This window comes from Lampetra fluviatilis, chromosome 54 (genome assembly GCF_964198595.1).
Source record: "Lampetra fluviatilis chromosome 54, kcLamFluv1.1, whole genome shotgun sequence".
NCBI lineage: Eukaryota > Metazoa > Chordata > Hyperoartia > Petromyzontiformes > Petromyzontidae > Lampetra > Lampetra fluviatilis.
Window position 1 is genome coordinate 7,664,498 of NC_136328.1, and position 19,508 is coordinate 7,684,005.

Consider the following 19,508-nt stretch of genomic DNA (forward strand, 5'->3'; position numbering starts at 1 on the left):
TTCCCGCTCACGGCCAACACCAGTGACGGTTATCTAAACCATTCCTGGGCCTTTCCCCTAGGTCGACTCGGCCTCAAATGAGTTCCTGGTGCGGTGTGTAAAAACGGTGCCACCGAGGAGACAGGCGGTCGGGCGTGGTGCTGGCTACCCACTCGCGCCCCTCGTGCGCCGTGCCGGCCTTCATAGATGCTCGCTAACAGCACTTGTCCCAACAGTCTGTTAAGGCTACACGGGGGTGGGGGTATCTTTTGCCTTTGCCTCGTGGTGCAGGCGAGTGGCAAGGCGGTGCTGGTGACGGGCTGCGACTCGGGCCTGGGCCGGCTGCTCGTGGCTCGTCTGCACTCGCACGGCTTCTCCGTGCTTGCCGCGTGTCTGCACAAGGTGCGTGTGTGTGTGTGCTCGCAAGGTGCGTGTGTGTGCTCACAAGGTGCGTGTGTGCGTGCGTACATGTGTGTGCGCGCGTGTGCGTGCGTGTGTGCGTGCGTGTGTGCTCACAAGGTGTGTCCGTGTGTGTGCTCACAAGGTGTGTGTGTGTGGGCTCGCAAGGTGCGTGTGTATGTGTGTGTGCTCGCAAGGTGCGTGTGTGCGTGCGTACATGTGTGTGCGCGCGTGTGTGCGTGCGTGTGTGCTCACAAGGTGTGTCCGTGTGTGTGCTCGCAAGGTGCGTGTGTGTGTGCTCGCAAGGTGCATGTGTGTGCTCGCAAGGTGCGTGTGTGCGTGCATACATGTGTGTGTGCGTGTGTGTGTGCTCGCAAGGTGTGTGTGTGCTCACAAGGTGCGTGTGTGCGTGCGTAGATGTGTGTGTGTGCGTGTGTGTGCTCGCAATGTGCGTGTGTGCGTGCGTACATGTGTGTGTGTGCGTGTGTGTGTGCTCGCAAGGTGTGTGTGTGTGCTCACAAGGTGCGTGTGTACGTGCATAGATGTGTGTGTGCGCGTGTGCTCACAAGGTGTGTGTGCATGTGTGTGTGCTCACAAGGTGTGTGTGTGCTCACAAGGTGTGTGTGTGCTCACAAGGTGTGTGCGTGTGTGCTCTCACAAGGTGTGTGTGTGCTCTCACAAGGTGTGTGCGTGTGTGCACTCACAAGGTGTGTGTGTGCTCACAAGGTGTGTGCGTGTGTGCTCTCACAAGGTGTGTGTGTGCTCTCACAAGGTGTGTGCGTGTGTGCACTCACAAGGTGTGTGTGTGCTCACAAGGTGTGTGCGTGTGTGCTCTCACAAGGTGTGTGTGTGCTTTCACAAGGTGTGTGCGCGTGCGCTCACAATGTATCTAACGGAGAGGGGGAGGGTTCCTCGCCGATGAACAAACCTGCGGTTTCACCGGCATTGGTTCGTGCGAGCCCGCCTGGCATTGCCGATGAGACGACGCTGAACGTCGAAACGGGTCCAAGGGTTTCGCTTGTGTTGCATCAATCCTGCGGAAGTTATCCACTCCCAGAAGGAAGGCCGTTTGGCCGACGTGATGCTTAACGAATATTAAATATTTTTTTACGCGGAGAGTCGAAGGAGACGTGTTGTCCGCTGCGGTCTTTTGTTTCAGGGCCTGCGGTCGTTTTAAAGATCCTCTTTTTGACCCGGCCGACTTTTTTCTGACCCTATCGCCTTTTCCTCTCTGCTCAGCTCGGGTGACCGCTGCTTCCTCGCTCCTCTCAATCGGCCTCTGATCAGCCGGAAGTCGCTGCTCCTTGCTTTGCTGTTCCCGCAGTCTAAGAACTTCCTCACCCGCCTCCCGCTGCCTGAGCACACGACACGTGCCCCGTCCAACTCAAGAGACGTCTCCTCGCTGATCAAATGTGACGCCGCATTTTTGGCAAATCGCAAAATAAATTCACAAACTCTTGGCGCCGAACCAAATCCGTTGTGAAATGTCGTCTGAAAGTATTTCTGAGGAGGCTGCCATCGTGCCCAGGATGTGGTCGGTGGTGGTGGCGTGATTAGCTCAGGGTGCTGGTGGGGTGCACTGGCTCGCAAACTGTACGCGCGCACGCACACGTACAGTGTGTCGGTGCGTGCGTTGTGGAGTGTGTGGGTAGCGGTGGTGGAGTGGTCAGCGAGCTGCGCTACAAATCCCACGACCAGAGTTTGATTCCCGCTCACGGCCACCAACACCGGTGACGATTATTTTGAACCGGTCCTGGGCCCCTCCCCTAGGTCGACTCATCTTCAAATGAGTACCCGGTGCGGTGTGTAAACATCACCACTGGGAAGACAAAAGCGGCTGGGCGTGGTGCTGGCCACCCACCCCCTCGTGTACCGTTCCGGCCTTCATAGATGCTCGCTAACAGCACTTGCCCCGACAGTCTGTTAAGGCTAAAAAGGGGAGGGATCTTTTGTCTTTGTCTCGTGGTGCAGGCGAGTGGCGGTGTCGGTGACGGGCTGCGACTCGGGGCTGGGCGGCTGCCCCGTGTCTCGCCTGCACTCGCAGGGCCTACTAATGCCTACGCCTGTGTGCGTGCGTGACCGCATGTGAATTTGAGTATTTCTTGCGTGCGTGCGTGCAGGACGACGGCGGGGAGGGCGCGCGGGAGCTGGAGAGCCAGGCCTCGGAGCGGCTGCGCGTGCTGCAGATGGACGTGCGCAGCGACGAGCAGGTGGCGCGCGCCAAGGAGCTCGTGCAGCAGTACCTGCAGCAGCAGCACATCAAGGGTACGCACGCAGCCGCCACGCACGTCAGGACACGCCGTGCAACGGGGCGGCCGCGTGGACACGAGTGGAACCGGGTGGACACGTGCGCGCATTTGTAGGCTTCTCGTAAAAAAAAAACTTTTGGAGGCGATAGTAGATTTGGAAAAAAAAGTTTGGCTGGCTGGTGCGGGTCAGAAGGCGAGAGGGCGAGAGCGCGGGCCGCCACGCGTCGCCACGTGTCTGCGCGATGCGTCACGCCTCCCCACCCCCCACACACCCACCTTCCACCCTGGCCTTGTGTCCCGCGCAAATGCGTTGTCAGTGCTAGCAACAATGCAATTGTTTTAATCACCTTGGAAGGCGCCGCCACCACCACAGTACTCTCAAAGAGAGAGGGAACGACTCGGGGGCGTGAGGTGAGGAACCACGGATGAGCGGGAAGGCAGCAGCAGCAGCAATGCGGTGGTGTGCCGGCGCCAACAACTGCCCCAGCTAAGCGGTCCTCTATATATGAAGGTGTTATTGGACGATTAATGAGTGTTTATACACGTGGGAGGAAACCGGAGCACCTGGAGAAAAAACGCGCGTGCGAGGGAGAAGCACTCGATCCCATACCGACGGAACGGATGGTGTCCACATTTTCGTCGTACGCCTTCTGGCAAGAGCCAAGGGTACGGCACCTCCTTGACGCCCACGGGAAGGGAGTTGCCACAACATTTGTGCGGGTGATCCAGCAACCCTCGCCGCTGCCTCTCCAGTGCCGGATTACAGGCAGCCACGTGCATAGCCACCACCGCCGCACCGGCTATCCGTACCTCGAGCCGTGTCGAGTCATTTCTCGAACCTGTCCATAACAGCACAGCAAACCACCAACTCTCTCGCTGCCGCTGCTGTTGTTGCCTCCGCGGCTCGACGCTTCACGCGGGCTGCCCCGTCCGATTGGGGAGCTCGGTGGGCACGGGTGTTGTGGGGGCCGGCCGTAAGCGCGGCCTTGCCACGAACAGAGGGGGGGCCACGCTCTTGAACGAGTTCATAGCCTTGGACCGGTAAGGGGAGGACGTGGGATCAGTTGGGTGCACCCAACGGACTGGCGCAGGCGGTTCAAAGTCTCTCCTTGGTCGGCCGAGAGGAGATAAAGGTTTGCGTGCAGCGTGTGATTTAGTTACCGGGCTAATTCAGGGGTGGGATTCCCCCCCCCCACCACCACCGCTATATCCACTTTATTTGTATCAACATCCCGTTATTTCAATTAAGATGACAATTAATCCCGTTTACGGCTCATGTTATTCACGGTGCTTTTGAAACACAATTGAATGAAATAGAAATGGACGTGTAAACAAAAATGGTTAATAGCGGCTCCATTGAAACCATAAAAAAACAAGCCAATTCTAGGTCGACTCAGACTTAAACTGAGCACCTGGCGCAGTGTGAAGACAATGGCGTTAGTGCTGGCCACGCCAACCACCCAGCACGCCGCTGTCGGACTTAACCCGTTCCCGTTCCGATGACGTACGGGTACGTCATCACGTACCCGTACGTGCATCTTTTTCTTCCGATTCCGTTACGATGACGTACGTACGTGTACGTCATCGGAACAGAATCGATTCGGAATTGAAACGGGAGTAAAAGGCCGTGTAGGACGGCGAGTGGCAGAGTTTGGCGCCAGCTCTCGTGGGCTGCGGTCGTGTCACTACAGTTCTCTACGGTGAGTACAATGCCTTAAAAAACATCGGCGCTACGCCTCTCTGAATCAAATTAACACCGAACCGCTCGCGCGTTCCGAGATTCAGCGGTGAACGGCACACCCACCACCCTCCAACTTGCAGACATCTCGGGACGGAAAAGGGTTAATAGGTGCTCGCTCGCAGCACTTCACCCAATGATAGATGTTCAATTCAGCGTGCTTCTGGGACTTCCGCATCGTTTGCATTGTGCACAAATCGAACAACGTTTGCCCGCTAACGGGAAGCGACGTCGCCCTGTCTCCGCGTACTGTCGCCGCAGGCCTGTGGGGAGTGGTGAACAACGCGGGCGTGACGGCGCTGGGCGACGCCGAGCAGGTGCCCGTGGGCCTCTACCGCGACGTCGCGAACGTCAACGTGTGGGGCACCGTGCGCGTCACGCAGGCGTTCCTGCCGCTCGTGCGCGAGGCCCAGGGTGAGCGAGCGGCGACAGACGAAGCAGATCGGACACCCCCCCCCCCCCCCCCCCCCCGAGTGCTGCTAGCATGTAGCGACTAACGACGGACAGAACGGCACGCACACGATTTTGCACACAGGGCCGGGTACTCATTTGAGGCTGAGTCGACCTAGGGGAGGGCCCAGGACCGGGTCAGATATTCGTCACTGGTGTTGGCCGTGAGCGGGAATCGAAACTCGGGTGGCCCGGTGTGTAGGGCAGCGTGCTAACCGCTACATTGCACACACACGCGCACGGCACACGTGCACACGTGTTGGCACGTACACGCACGGCTCTCTCTGTCATTCCACTGCCGGACGAGGGTCTCCACCGCACCGTACCGGGTCGTGGGGGCCTTTTGACAGTGCAGCCACGGTTGTAATACAACGCCCGCAGGGTTTGTGTAAAATAAATAAGATAGACGTCGTCAAGATTCTGAATGGAGGCTGTCTTGTGCAGACCATTTTGTTATCTGAGCTGGACTTTGGAACTGCGCTGCCTGAAACTCGGGAGTGACCAACGATTCCGTTGGCCCATTTTCATTGTCACAGAGTAACCCTGGCCACCCAAGTTGGATTCTTGGTGTGCATGTGTCTGTGTCGTGCGGAGCGGTAGTGTAGCGGTTAGCGCTACGCTGCGCTACAAAACCTGGCAACTTGGGTTCGATTCCCGCTCACAGCCAACACCGGTGACGATTATCAGAACCGGTCCTGGGCCTCCCCTAGGTCGACTCAGCCTCAAATGAGTACCTGGTGCGATGTGTAAACATCGCCACTGGGGAGACGAAGACGGCCGGGCGTGGTGCTGGCCACCCGCCCCCTCGTGTGCCGTGCTGACCTTCATAGGTGCTCGCTAACAGCACTTGCCCCAACAGTCTGTTCAGGCTATACGGGGGATCTTTGTCTCTTTGTGCATCCTTGTGCGTCCTTGTGCATGTGCCTATGACCACCTCCGGTGTGATAGGTTTCACTCCAAATCAGTCGAGCGGGTTAGCCGGTTATAAACATTTAGGCTGGCCTGCCTACAATCCATTCTGGGTTTAACCAGGCTGGATTGTGTGAGGAGCTCACAAATCCTCGAAAGATCTGGGCAAAGTCCCACCAGTGAGCTCTTCCGGCAGGCAAAGCCGCATTGGCTGGGTCATGTAGCCAGCATGCTCAGCCACTGCATTCCAAATCAGCTGTTGTTCGGCCGGACAAAGGGGGCTAAATGGGCGCGGCACGGGCTAGAGAAGAGATGGAGTGATGTGGTACAGGAGGACGTGGAGCTGAGTGGACTTGCCGTTGACTGGTACCAGCGGTGTCAAGATCAGCCTCTGTGGAGGAGGCTCGTGAAGGACGCTGCTGCGCAGTTGGAGGCAGGCAGTCGCCCTCCAGCAACAATGGAAGGCAAAGGAGAGCCGCTCACAACAACGAGCATAAAACCGGGTGGCTAAAATACAGCAAGTTGGTACAGTCGGGGGCACAGGTGGTGCATCAGCCAGTCATCTCAGTCAGCCAACCCATAGCACCTGGGCCTGTCCCGTGACCTCCTGTCAGCGGGCGTTGGACACTTCACGTGGCCTTAAAGTGCACCTTGCCTGGCACAAATGCCGTGGTGGCGTCACCGTCACATAGTGGTGAATGGCGGTTATTGTTGTTGTGCGTGTGTGTGATCCTGCGTGTGACGTTGCAGGCCGCGTGGTGAATGTGACCAGCATGCTGGCGCGCATGCCCGTGGCCTCCTGGGCGTCCGAGTGCGTCTCAAAGGCAGCGGTCGCCGCCTTCAGCGACTGCCTCCGCATTAAGCTGCGCTCGGTGAGCTGAGGCTGGGCGCCTTGCGTGACCATGCGTGTGAGTGTGTGCGTGTGAGTGTGTGCGTGTGAGTGTGAGTGTGTGCGTGTGAGTGTGTGCGTGTGAGTGTGTGCGTGTGAGTGTGTGCGTGTGAGTGTGTGCGTGTGAGTGTGTGCGCGTGAGAGCGAGCGTGTGCGTGTGTGCGTGTGAGTGTGTGCGTGTGAGTGTACGCGCGGTGGCGCGGCATGCCGCGTCCTGAAGAGTGGCCATGGGTGACATGAACACCGCACCTCCGATTAGCACGGTTGGCGACATATGGCGCAAAAGAAGTTCGGCATACACACGGACAGAATCACAGAGACACCCATAGACTCACAGAGACCCATCGACTCACACAGAGACCCATCGACTCACACAGAGACCCATCGACTCACACAGAGACCCATAGACTCACACAGAGACCCATAGACTCACACAGAGACCCATAGACTCACACAGAGACCCATAGACTCACACAGAGACCCATAGACTCACACAGAGACCCATAGACTCACACAGAGATCCATAGACTCGCAGAGAAACCTATAAACTCACAGAGACCCATAGACTCACACGGAGACCCATAGACTCAGAAACCCATAGACTCACACGGAGACCCATCGTAGGTTGTCCTCCCGCATCTCCGATTAAGCACGGTTGGCTACGTACGGCGCGAAAGAAGTTCCACGTACATACATACGCGCATACACGATTGGCGCGCTCCCTGTAAACCGTGAGAAACTTGTCGGGACCAGAAAATCGAATTCTGGGCTGGAAACAAATGGGAGTAGTGATGAGAATACGTAATACACGAGAGGTCGAGACCACGACATCGCTGCTCCCCATCATGCCTCGCATGTCACGCGACCTTTCCACAGCTATTTTATTCTTGTGTATGGGAATACGCATCGCCACTTACGTTCAGGAGCTAAATGACGACATCGAGGTCGGATTTGATTTCAGAGAACAGCAGGAGAAATGGCGCAACTGTGCCAATTAATCCAGTTTCACCCCATGTTATGCGACCCGGTACGTACCGCAAGCGTGCGTGTTTGTGTGTGTGCGCGCGTGTGTGTGTGTGCGTGTGTGTGCACGGGGTACAATGCGTTTGTGTGCTTCGAGGGGAGCGGTAGCGCAGTGGTTAGCGCACCGTGCTAAGAACCCAGTGACCCGAGTCCTGGGCCTCCCCTAGATCGACTTGGCCTCAATGAGTACCTGACAAAGCATGGACAGTGTTCGCGAGGGATACGTTCCGGATATGCTCGTGAAAGGCTAATTTTGCGGATAATGATATTGGCCTCTGGCATTTTAAAGAAATTACCTTAAATAAATGCATATAGAAGCTATTAAATACGTGAAAATTACCGTAATAATCTCACCACTCCCATCATAATATTTCTCGTCATTTTATCTCTCGTCACTTTATATCTCTCATCGCTTTATCTCGTCACTTTCTCTCTCTCTCGATGCAGTTGTGTAGAGTTCTAAATTCGATTCGCAGATAGCCTAAAGAGACTATATTTGGAGTATTTGGCTGCTATACATTTCCACGTGATAAGCCACTTCGCCGAGCCATCATTTGCGATATCCAGGTCGCTCCTGAAAGAGAGCCCGATAACTCAGTGAGCCTTACCTGGTAAAATAACAACAGAAGTTTAGTTCGGCTCACCCGCCCCAACAACAGTTTGCAAGGCCACACGGGGACGGGTACCTTTGTCTGCGTGTGCGTCAGGCGGGCGTGACGGTCTGCGAGGTGGAGCCCGGCAACCTGACGGGAGCCACGGAGCTGCTGAGCCCGGCCCGCCTCGACTCCACGCTGTCCGCGATGGCCGACGCGCTGAGGCCCGGCCAGCGCGACCGCCTGGCGCTCGTGGCGCGCTCGCTCCGGGCCGCCGGCGGCACGGGCGTGGAGCCGGCGCTGTGGGCCGTGAAGGACGCGCTGGTGTCCCGCTGGCCCTACTCGCACTACCACCCGGCCGACCTGCACTGGAAGATCCGCGCCTTCTTGGTGTCGCTGCTGCCCTGCGTGCTCACCGACCGCGTCTTCGGGCTGCACGTCTGATCGCGCGCCCCGCGTCGTCGTTCAGGGTTTGCGGCGGTGGCGGCTGTAGCTGTGCTTCTCGCGAGCCCTTTCCGCTACGACGATCGGTCTACCGAGCTTGCGCCCCCGGCGGCGTAATCAAAATTGTCTCGCGTGAAATGAGACGAATCCCATTCGGATATTTAATCGAAGCAGTTGTACCCCTTGGGTGTTTAGAGGACAGTCCGTGGAAGCGGATATCACAGAGCTATTGGCAAGATCCATTCAAGTGATCCCTGGTCAGCGCAGCGGGGCACGGCACTTTCCCCACCACTCTGCATATGAGATTAGTGTTCGTCGCATGGCGGTTAAACAGAAGTTTTTACTCGTTGGCAAGCAAACATTTTGGAATAGCGAAAGGCAAAAACTTCTCATCTTTTTTCGGACCAAATCACTGCTCCTCCGTTTTTTTCAACGGTTTTATTTAACTTCACTCGCGTTTGTCGTGTTCAAATCTTGTCGTCAAAAGTTGGTCTGCTTCCTGTTGTGCAATCAATTCCACATTTTGCACACGTACTCAGATCCGGTGACAATGCATGCCTGTATGAAAATGGGCATCAATTCATCAATCAATTGCCTCATTTCAAGCAATTTCAATTTTCGTATGGACGGCTTATTAATTATATATGTATTTGTGTAGGTCTAAAACGCCGCGGTCCCTAAACTGTGGCATCAGCTCGCACAAAAAGCAGGCGCCATTGACCTACTTCTCGACCGCGAGTTAAACGAAGTTAATAAAACCGTTGTTTTAAAAAAAAATAATGCAAGGAGTTTATTACTTTTCAGTGCTGGAATTCAGCCAGATGGGCTTTTTTGAGCGGTAAATTTTATTTTCGCGTGACATCAACGCGCAACGTGACATCAACACGCAACGTGACATCAACACGCAACGTGACATCTACACGCAACGGTGCAGTCGTTGGACCAAGCTCTTCATTCCCCACCGAATGTTTCCGTAGCAGCGCTCATGCTCGTGCCGGCGAGTATTCATTGGGTTCGTGTGGTTTTCCACTCTTTAATTGCCTTCATTCTGCTTAATTCACTACCTCCCCTGGTATGCAGGAGGATGTGGGTCCGATCCCAACCCTGACACCTGCTGTATATTTGGAGTTTGCGTGTTTTCCCCGTAATTGCGTGTATTTTTCTCCGGTTTTTCCCTCCACATTTAAAATCAAAATGCGTTTAGAGTATTTGGCTGCGAGAAATTTCCACGAGAAAAGCCACTTTGTTGAGATAACATTTGTGATAGCCAGACCGCTTCTGAAAGAGAGCCATGTAGCGCTCTGCAACCCACGTTTTAACCGCTTAACGCTTTGGAAGTTTCACTTTTATTCCACTTTCTCGCTCCGGTAGCGATTTGCGAACAGCTTATCAGTAACATCACGAACGAGCCGTCGTACACTGCTCGCTGCAGTCGTGACTGTGATGGCCGTGGGGGTTGTTTCAAAAGCATTCAAGGTAGTAGTGCTGGTCACTTGCATATTTCTAGTTAACGGTCAGGTCATTCGTGATGTCCTCTACGTCCTGGGCAGTGTCTGATAGTCGAGCAGTTAATGGCAGGCGAGTGCCGAGCGATGTTTGTGTCCATTGTGAATGGGCAGACAATAACACATTCCTGCGGAGGGAGATGGTAGGAACGTTGGGTTGCTCGGTCAATGGCCAGGGTCAACGGCGGCGTGGTGTATTCCGCAAATATGCCCCCCCCCACCCAGCCCCACCCTCCCCACCCAGCCCCTCCCCACCCAGCCCCACCCTCCCCACCTAGCCCCTCCCTCCCCACCCAGCCCCTCCCTGCACGATGGACACAATAATCCCCTGTGGGCTGGTGTAACCAGGAGGTTCCTACCCCCCTTCCTATGTGATGAAGATAACGAGTGGGATTTAATTTTTTTTTAAACATCCGGTTAACCACGCGGAATTCTGGGAGTGTGTAATTCCATCGGCATTGGTTTGGTACAAGTCAACCTTGACCTTAATCGGCACGCGGTTGCCCCATCAGCAGAGTCGGGCTCCTTTGGTGGCCAGTGGTCGACATTTTACAACCGAGTGATAGAAGACCGATTTGTAACATCGTGCGGATAGCAATAAAAACCCAATTCTAACCTTAAATAACGACGGCTGCAGAGGTTGCTTTGCATTAAACCAATAGCACTGGAAAAAAAACTGCCGGGAGACCGTGCGTGCGTCTGATGGGATGTGTGGGAAAAAACCCCACTTAAATGGCGCTGACGTCACCACGGCGCTTGTGCCAGGCTAGGTGCACTCCGAGGACACGTGGACGGACAGATCTGGGATGGAGGCGTGCATTGGCTCCTTATTTTGAAAAGAGAGTTTGCAGATTCCGACATATTTACAAAGAGGATACAGGGTGTTATTATACACGATCTAGAATGTGATTTTAAGTGTCGGATTATGTTGCGTAGATGATTTGGTAATTCGCGCGGCATGTAAATGCGGTTTATTTCATTTTGAATATCACCGCCACAAAATAAGAATGCATCGTCCACACATAACTGTGATATAGTTACAAAGTGAATTCGATATTTGTGTACCGCTAACAGCACAAGAATATAACCCTCGGTTGACACGTTTCAAATCAGAAGAGAATTGAAATGACCAAGAATTGAAAAGTGTAATGTGTGACGGTGCAGTCTTTAAGTGGTCAATAGTAACTTTTTTAAAGCTTTGTGCGCGTGTGGAATGATGAAAATTGACTACGAAAGTAACATTAAAGTTTGTTTAGTGTCGTAATCGTGTTCATCGCGATGCTTTGAAGCAGTTTACATCCTATCATTGATGTACATATTTATACCGCTGGTTGGACAGAGGCCCAGGGTGATTTAAGAAACGTGTCTCATCGTCAAGTCCAACCAGAGGCCTCTGGAGCAGAGGTCGCAACCGGGTACCCGATATCCGTACCCTACCCGATACCCGGCTACCCGTACCCGGCTGGGTACGGGTACCCATTTGCGACCCTGGTGCGGCCGGGTACGGGTAAGGAATCAAAACCCGTTTGCGACCTCTGCTCTGGAGTGCAACTCCACTGCGATTACTTGCGAGACCACGACAGCAGCCCTGTTGGGATTTAACAACGGTAAGTTTTTTCAAAAACATTTTTATCAATCCATTGATAGGTCCCTAAGATGACCGGCGCCCATCAGCCGGCTCAACACCACGTGGCGTTTACGATGACCATTTAGAGAACAATGAAGAATCAGAATTATATATTTTTTATTTAGACCACAGGAGGAAGCCGATGAGCTATGAAGCTCTTCCTGTCCCACACGTCCACGCACGCGGTGCCACGCAAGGTCCGGTTCCACACGAGCGGCTCACGACCACCACCACCCCAAGCAACGCGCCCGGCGTCTCGGCGTTCGGAACGTTGCGAGGGTCGAATCGTCCTCGGTGGCGGTGGACCGAGCCCATCCCTCCGGGGTCGAAGGTGGTTGTCCCAAGCGTGTGTGGAATTGCCACCGCTGGCTGAACAGGAGGGAAGCGCTGCCGAAATTATCTTTTCAACAAAAATGAACAAACCCTCTTCTTGGCTCTTTCGGTAAATTCACGTAGAAGGGAAATAATAAAAATAAAACAAAATGCAATTCTCACGACGTTTCGGCCACATTCCACAAGTAGTGACTAATCCCATATCTGCATTTTCCATAAATATGCTAAATTTCTCTGTTGATATGTAAATTCCTTTGTCAAGGCGCTCTCCTCTAACCCAGCTTAAATATACAAATATACGCTGCCAAGCTTGGTGGTGTTCATTCGGACGCTGTCTTTCCGACAGCCCTGTTCTTCACCTGAGGACGGATGCTTGCGTTGTGGCCGAAACGTCGTGAGAATTGCATTTTATTATGTTTTTATTTTATTATTTCCCTTCTATGTGACTTACCGAAAGAACCAAGAAGATGAATCCCTGCAGTCACGAAAGCTTTAAATCGAAATTGAACAAACCCTCTTTTACTCTTGGTTCTTTGGGTGAAGTCACGTAGGTAAAGAAAATACAAAATAAAATAAGACCTCCCAAAGCCCATTTGAGTAAGAAACCACTTTGGGGCCGTCCATAAATGACGTCACGCACCTAGGGGGGGGTCAGACATTTGTGACTGACGAGGGGGGGGGGGGGTTGAGAAATGTGACGTCACATCAAAATGCGCAAGTTTAAATAAATATAGAATTGTTATATTTTCTAAATGGAAATATGGTTTGGGGGGGGGGACAGAGCTTTGGGACGTCATATTTAAGGGGTTATTTATTATTTTCACCTACGTGACTTTACCGAAAGAACCACATCCTTGCAGTCACGAAAACTTCAAATCCAGAAAGAAACCCTTTTTTATCCGAGCCAGTCGCTTGAATCGAGGATATCCATGCCAATAAGATAACCTGTTTGATGTCCAGTCTGTGTTACTCTCTGAAAGCTAAGGACAGGAGATGAATCGGATCAATGAATGAACCGTTGGATGAGGCTGGAGGATGCATGTACTTCTTTCACACCGTACCGTAGCCAACAGCTCATTCGAGGCGACGGAATCGTTCTACCGTCGGTGATAAATGAGCGTTCCTTGGACGGCAAAGAGAAGAGATCTCGGTGCCCTCCGTGAGCTTCAGGGGGAGAGGGGAGAGGGAGGTGCTTTGAGAAAGAGCGCTCTTTGGACGTGCGGCTTTTTGCAAGCGCCGATAACGATCGAAGTTGCGGCCGAAAGTCGAACGGAGGTGGTGGTGGGGGGGGGTGGAAGTCGTTCGAGGAAGGTGTTGAGATAGCGGACGCCCTGCTGGGACGGACGTCCAGCCAAAGGGCAATAGAAATTTTGGGAAAAATTAAAGGGACCGACTCCATGCAAGTCATTTTGGCTTGGCTCCGACACGGCTTGGGACCCACAGAGACGCGAGCCGCTCTGTTGTTTTAAAAGTCGCGTGCGCGGCTCGGCCACGGCTGGGATCGGTTGCTCAGAGCCGGCTCAAGCCGAGCACGACTTTTGAGCCAAGTCTGAGCCGAGCCGCGACTAAGAATGCGGGGGCCTTGGTGTTGAGCATGAGTTATGTGAGCACGGCAGATCTTACGGCCGGTGTGCTGAAGCCGTAACAGATTGGCACGTTTTCGTGACAAACCTTACTGATTGGCCGTGTCGGGTGGTTGCGGTGTCTAACGACGAGTTTATATTTATGCGATCGAACCCCCCAGAACAACGTTATCATGGATAGGATTGCTCGCGAAAGCCGACGCGTTAAACTGGTTTTATGGGCAGCATTATAGGCATGCTAAGCAATATCGCGTCTGCATTATGCAAGATTAGAGGACTCAAATATTGTCCTTGTTATGTGTGAATGTTCACAGGTATTGTAACAGAAGTGACAATTCAACAAGAGTATCGCTGTACTGGCGGTTAAATTTCGATTTAAAACTTTCGTGACTGCAGGGATTCATCATCTTGGTTCTTTTGGTAAAGTCACGTAGAAGGGAAATAATAAATTAATAAAAATAATTAGAATAATTGTATTGTTTTATTTTTATTATTTTATTATTTCCCTTCTACGTGACTTTACCGAAAGAACCAAGATGAAGATATCCCTGCAGTCACGATACTACAGGTCCTCCTTGGCTAAGCGAGAGAAAAGACGACAGCTGGATATTGGAATTATTTCAACGAGACGTGATCGACGCAAGGGGCCGTCCATAAATGACGTCACGCGATTTTGGACGATTTTTGACCCCCCCCCCCTTCGTCACACGGCGTCACAAAAAGTCAGACCCCCCTCAAATATGACGTCACAAAGCTGTGCCTCCCCCCCCCCCCAAAAATAATAAAAATCGCTTTAAACTATTGTCATTGTAGTGCGTATTTAATGTGGCGCTGCACTCTGATGTTGTAGGAGAAGACATTTATTAAAACGTCTATTTAATTAAGTAGAACGTGTTGTCTATATTTAAAGTTGCGAATTTTGATATGGCGTCACATTTCTCAACCCCCCCCCCCCTCGTCACACATTGTCACAAATGTCTGACCCCACCACCCCCTAGGTGCGTGACGTCATTTATGGACGGCCTCATAAAGTGATTTGTTTACATTTCCTATCCGTTGCACTGCTATCGAGTTGTTGTCTAGTTTGCTGTCACGTTCTGACCCCGTGTCCCCGACTGGACATCTGTGGGGATAAAAGCTTTATAGCTCATCGGATTCCTCCTGCAGCATATAAACATTAATACTGCTAGGAGCCTCTGGTTACACCAGCCCACAGGGGATTGTTTTGTCTGTCGTGCATTCCAAATATGGGAGGGGTGGGGCTGGGTGGAGAGGGGAGGGTGGGGAGGGGCAGGGTGGTGAGGGTGGGGCTGGGTGGGGAGGGTGGGGTGGGGTTGGATGGGGGGGTGGGGAGGGGTGGGGCTGGGTGGGGAGGGAGGGGCTGGTCACCCCGTGGTGCCCTTATAAAACTCAACGTTTAACCTACTCACGCCGGCTTGTGCCCGCCCTCACAGTCGGCCATATTTGCGGAATACACCACGCCGCCGTTGACCCTGGCCATTGACCGAGCAACCCAACGTTCCTACCAGCTCCCTCCGCAGGAATGTGTTTCTGATGCTGTGTCTGCAACGTCAGCTGAGTTTGGCCTCGAGCAGAGTAAAAGTGAAGCGGCGGCATTGTCTAGCACGCGATAATAATAATAAAAAAAAACACATTGCCCTGCCTGCACGGATGAAGGTCACGGGGCTGACCGAAGGTCGCTGCTGAGCATCAGTGCACTGCGAGAGGGCGCCCGGGGTCACTGGAGTGAAGGCCGTGAGCAAGACGCAATCTTTACTCAGTTGATTGCGTTGTGACCGCGAGTGAACCCGCAGTAAACCCTGGTGGACTAAGGGGCCGTCCTTAAATGACGTCACGCACCTAGTGGGAGGGGGGTGGGGGGTCAGACATTTGTGACGATGTGTGACGGGGGGGGGGGGGTTTGAGAAATGTGACGTCACATCAAAATGCGCAACTTAAAATAAATATAGACAACACGTTCTACTTGATTAAATAGACTTTTTAATAAATGTTTTCACCTACAACATCAGAGTGCAGCGCCACAATAAATACGCACTGCAATGACAATAGTTTAAAGCGATTTGAAGCATTTTTATTTTGAGGGGGGGGGGGGGGCAGAGCTTTGTGACGTCATATTTGAGGGGGGTCAGACTTTGAAACCCCGTGTGACGAAGGGGGGGGGGGGCAAAAATCGTCCAAAATCGCGTGACGTCATTTATGGACGGCCCCTAAACATATCAATTAATATTTGGTCCACGAAGCCGCGTGGCTTTTCCAGACCTGATGACGATTGCTTGTGTTGCATTCGAAACGTCGTGAGAATTTGATTTTTTAAATATTTTTCTTAATACAGTAGTTTCCCTTCTACGCGACTTTACCCAAAGAACCAAAAATATACGCGTTGTCTTTGAAACTGATCGGCCTACACCTATTCTTATTTTTCATACTTTGACACTTGCAGAAAGGTCCCCATGTTTTTTTTTTACGTTTGTTAGAATCATGAATTCCAGCTCTATATGAGGTTCACCCATTAGTTTTTTTTCTAATGCTGGGGCCCCTTTTGGAGTTGTTTGGGCCGTTGTGCCTCGGCGCCACCACTACCACCACCACCACCACCGGGGTATGGCGATGTTTGGCATTGAGGGGTTGGTTGGTTGTCACTCAAGGCACGCTCACTCCGCCGGGCTCTCGCGGCGGGGCAAGCAGACCCACGTTGTTGAGACGGAGCTTCTATTTATTTGACTTAAGGAGCTGGGCCAACGCGACTCGGTGATAGCGCGGGACGGCTCGCAAATCGCGGAAACATTCACTTTGAATAATTTTGTTCGGCGTTGGCCCAGGTCCGTCGTTTAAAACGTGATTCAGGAGTACAATTTTTTGCGGGGAGGGGGGGGGGGTATGGCAATGTAGGCATCGAGGGCTTGGTTGATGGCGACTCACAGGGCTCACTCTCAGTGGGGACCGCAGAGGGACAACTCGCCGCACAAACTCGCTCCCATTAAACACGAAGCGCTCGCCACAAATCAACCGCGACAACCACCTCGCTCATCTCTCGTCAAGGGGCATGAACCATCATCTCCAGAACGCCGGTCGTCATCGCAGCGGCGGCGGCTTTGAGATGCGCATCTGCGGCCGTCTGGAACGCTCTTCCTTCCGATGCGAGGAAGCCACCGGAACTATGCACTTTTAAATAATCGAGATTGAAAACATTAATTTCTTTAGAACTGCTTTCCATGTTTCGTTTGTTGTCCTTCCCCCTTACCTCCGATTAGCACGGTTGGCGACGTACGGTGCGAAATAAGTTAAACAAACCCACATTCTCCATCCTCATCCCGCGGTTCAGTCATTGATCGTGGCTGACGACAATTAACGTGCACTCATTCTTTCATTGCACAAGTCTGCCTCATCGCGACACAAATGTGTACCGACTAAAGTCTGCCTCATCGCGACACAAATGTGTACCAACTGCAACATCAGAACACGGCCCGAGCCCCGTGTCAACTTGGCGGCGCCACGCGATCGCAGTCGAAACCCTCAAACCGATGGGTCGGCAAACAACGTAACAAGAGGCGACACAAACCATTTTGTTGATGAATTCGGTAAAAAAACCCACCCCAACTCAATATGTCAAGAGCCGCAATGCACTGTGGTGGCGAACACGAGACGGTCGCGGTCCGTCCTAGAGAACGGCCACGAGGCAGCAGCAGCAGCGGTTGCTCCAAGAGCCGCCGGGCATGCGGCTCCGAAGCTGCAGGTTGCCGACCGAGCGCTGCCCTCGGAGTCACTTGCAGCGGTCTCCACCGCCTTCAACGGTGTCGGTTCCATTGACCTTTGAACTTTGCTTCATCGTTAATCCGTTTAAGGGACAATCAGCAAAGGACGTAGGATACCCCCCCCCCCCACCAGAATTATAGATAACACAGCTGTACAGTGGCAAATCAGCAGAGCGTACGCATTTAAAATAAAAATATACAATTGTACAGGTACAATGCAATTTGGGATGAAAACAGCATCCAAATGCAGCAAGATCCCTTTGCGCAATTTCAATCAGCAGTCTGATGATACAAACATTGGTAGAGTTCATTAAATATTACACAGGTCATTGGGACTGTGGCTCAGTATAGGTTACACGTGCTCCAAGTAACGCGTGAGTAATGGGACCTCCACGACAGTGTAGGTCACACTACAGTGTAGGTCACATTACGTCTGTATGTTGAACTTCTTTTGCACCGTACGTAGGCAACCGTGCTAATCGTAGGTGCAGGGGAAGGACAACTAAGGGGCCGTCCATAAATGACGTCACGCACCTTGGGGGGGTTCTTCTACAACATCAGAGTACAGCGCCACATTAAATACGTACTACAATGACAATAGTTTAAAACGATTTGAAGCATGTTTTATTTTTTTTGGGGGGGGGGGGCAGAGCTTTCTGACGTCATTTTAGGGGGGGTCTGACTTTTTGTGACGTCGTGTGACGAAGAGGGGGGGTCCAAAATCGTCCAAAATCGCGTTACGTCATTTATGGACGGCCCCTAACCACAAAACGCCGTTGTAAAGTAATGCGTTTTCAACCCAGATTTAAAAGTGCATTGCTCCAGTGGCTTTCCTCGTACACAAATCATGCAAAACCATGACCGCGTGGCTGAACGACGTCTGCAGAGCAGGTGATACGCGATGCCCCAACGCAGCAGTGCGATGCAGGTGACGGTGCAGCAAGTCGGTTGCTGTTATATAAACTCTCTCGTGCGTCTTTCATAAAAATCCTTCAATGGGCCGGGAAAAAGCTTTCAGGGAATCGCAAGATTTCTCTTTCAACTGGTCCAGCTCCGGACAATTGATGAAGCTCCCCCTCCTTCGGTGGGCTTTTGCATAAAAAAGGAAACCGGCTTCACCCAGATTCGACAATAATTGCTGCCACTGGCACAAAGGCTGGTTGTTCAAGCATCCCACATTGGTTACCATGGTACCGTCTTAAACATTTCATTTCTTAGAAAGCCAACAAATGTAACGGAGCCACCGCTCCCCCCCCCCCTCCGCTTGGCAAGCCACCTCCGACTTTATTTGGGCCACGTTTACCAACGCGATGCCACCGCTTCAGCAAGGAGTAGAGAGACCTGCCCGGCCCCTGGTGCTCTTGAGCACGCGCGTAGTGCTGCCGATTACGACCGTCGCCAAATGAACCATTTACTGATAGGGGCAGGGAGGGTGCCGCGCGGATTGCCCCGAGTTCTTGTCACGTGCTCACCGACACCACCATGAACACAACACTGATGGACAGGTGGTCGGTGCCCACGATAACGCGACAGCGAGATGGGGACACACACCTGCTAAGGGCCGTGAGGACCCTACCCCCCATCGTCCCCGTACGTGTGTATGGTGAACTTCTTTCTCATCGTACGTAGCCAAGTGCTAATCGGAGGTGCGGGAGGTGCAGAGTAGAAAAATAGAATACATTTGAGGGTAAGATTTAAAAAAAATCAATTTTTTTTACATTTCCCAGAACGTAGAAGAAAACAAAAGAAATATAGATTTTAACAAGTGTGATATCAAAATAGGTTTCCCCCTTTTTTTCTGGCAAACAAACAGGTGTTAAGATGTTAAAACACCAAACTGAAACATTTTACAAGGAATCGTGTCTGCATTAACCACAATACAAGGTTTCAGCTTGGTGTTTTAACTACATCACACCTGTTTTGTTGCCAGAAAAAAGGGGAAAACCTAGTCTCAAATTTTGGTACTGGCAAAGGAGGTCCCATGAAGTGTGATATCGTTCAGTTAATCACCCAT

The 19,508-nt window shown here is 52.5% G+C and overlaps 1 protein-coding gene across 1 annotated transcript in view; it reads left to right on the forward strand.

Moving 5' to 3' along the window:
• Positions 1 to 11,531, forward strand: part of LOC144949677 (D-beta-hydroxybutyrate dehydrogenase, mitochondrial-like) — a 15,569-nt gene extending 4,038 nt beyond the window's left edge. Inside the window, exons 2-6 of the mRNA XM_078879681.1 lie at positions 271 to 381; positions 2,499 to 2,643; positions 4,627 to 4,779; positions 6,475 to 6,596; positions 8,344 to 11,531. Coding sequence (XP_078735807.1) covers positions 271 to 381; positions 2,499 to 2,643; positions 4,627 to 4,779; positions 6,475 to 6,596; positions 8,344 to 8,673 — 861 coding nt within the window. The 3' untranslated portion in view covers positions 8,674 to 11,531. The remainder of the gene's footprint in view (positions 1 to 270; positions 382 to 2,498; positions 2,644 to 4,626; positions 4,780 to 6,474; positions 6,597 to 8,343) is intronic.
• The last annotated feature ends 7,977 nt before the right edge of the window (positions 11,532 to 19,508 follow it).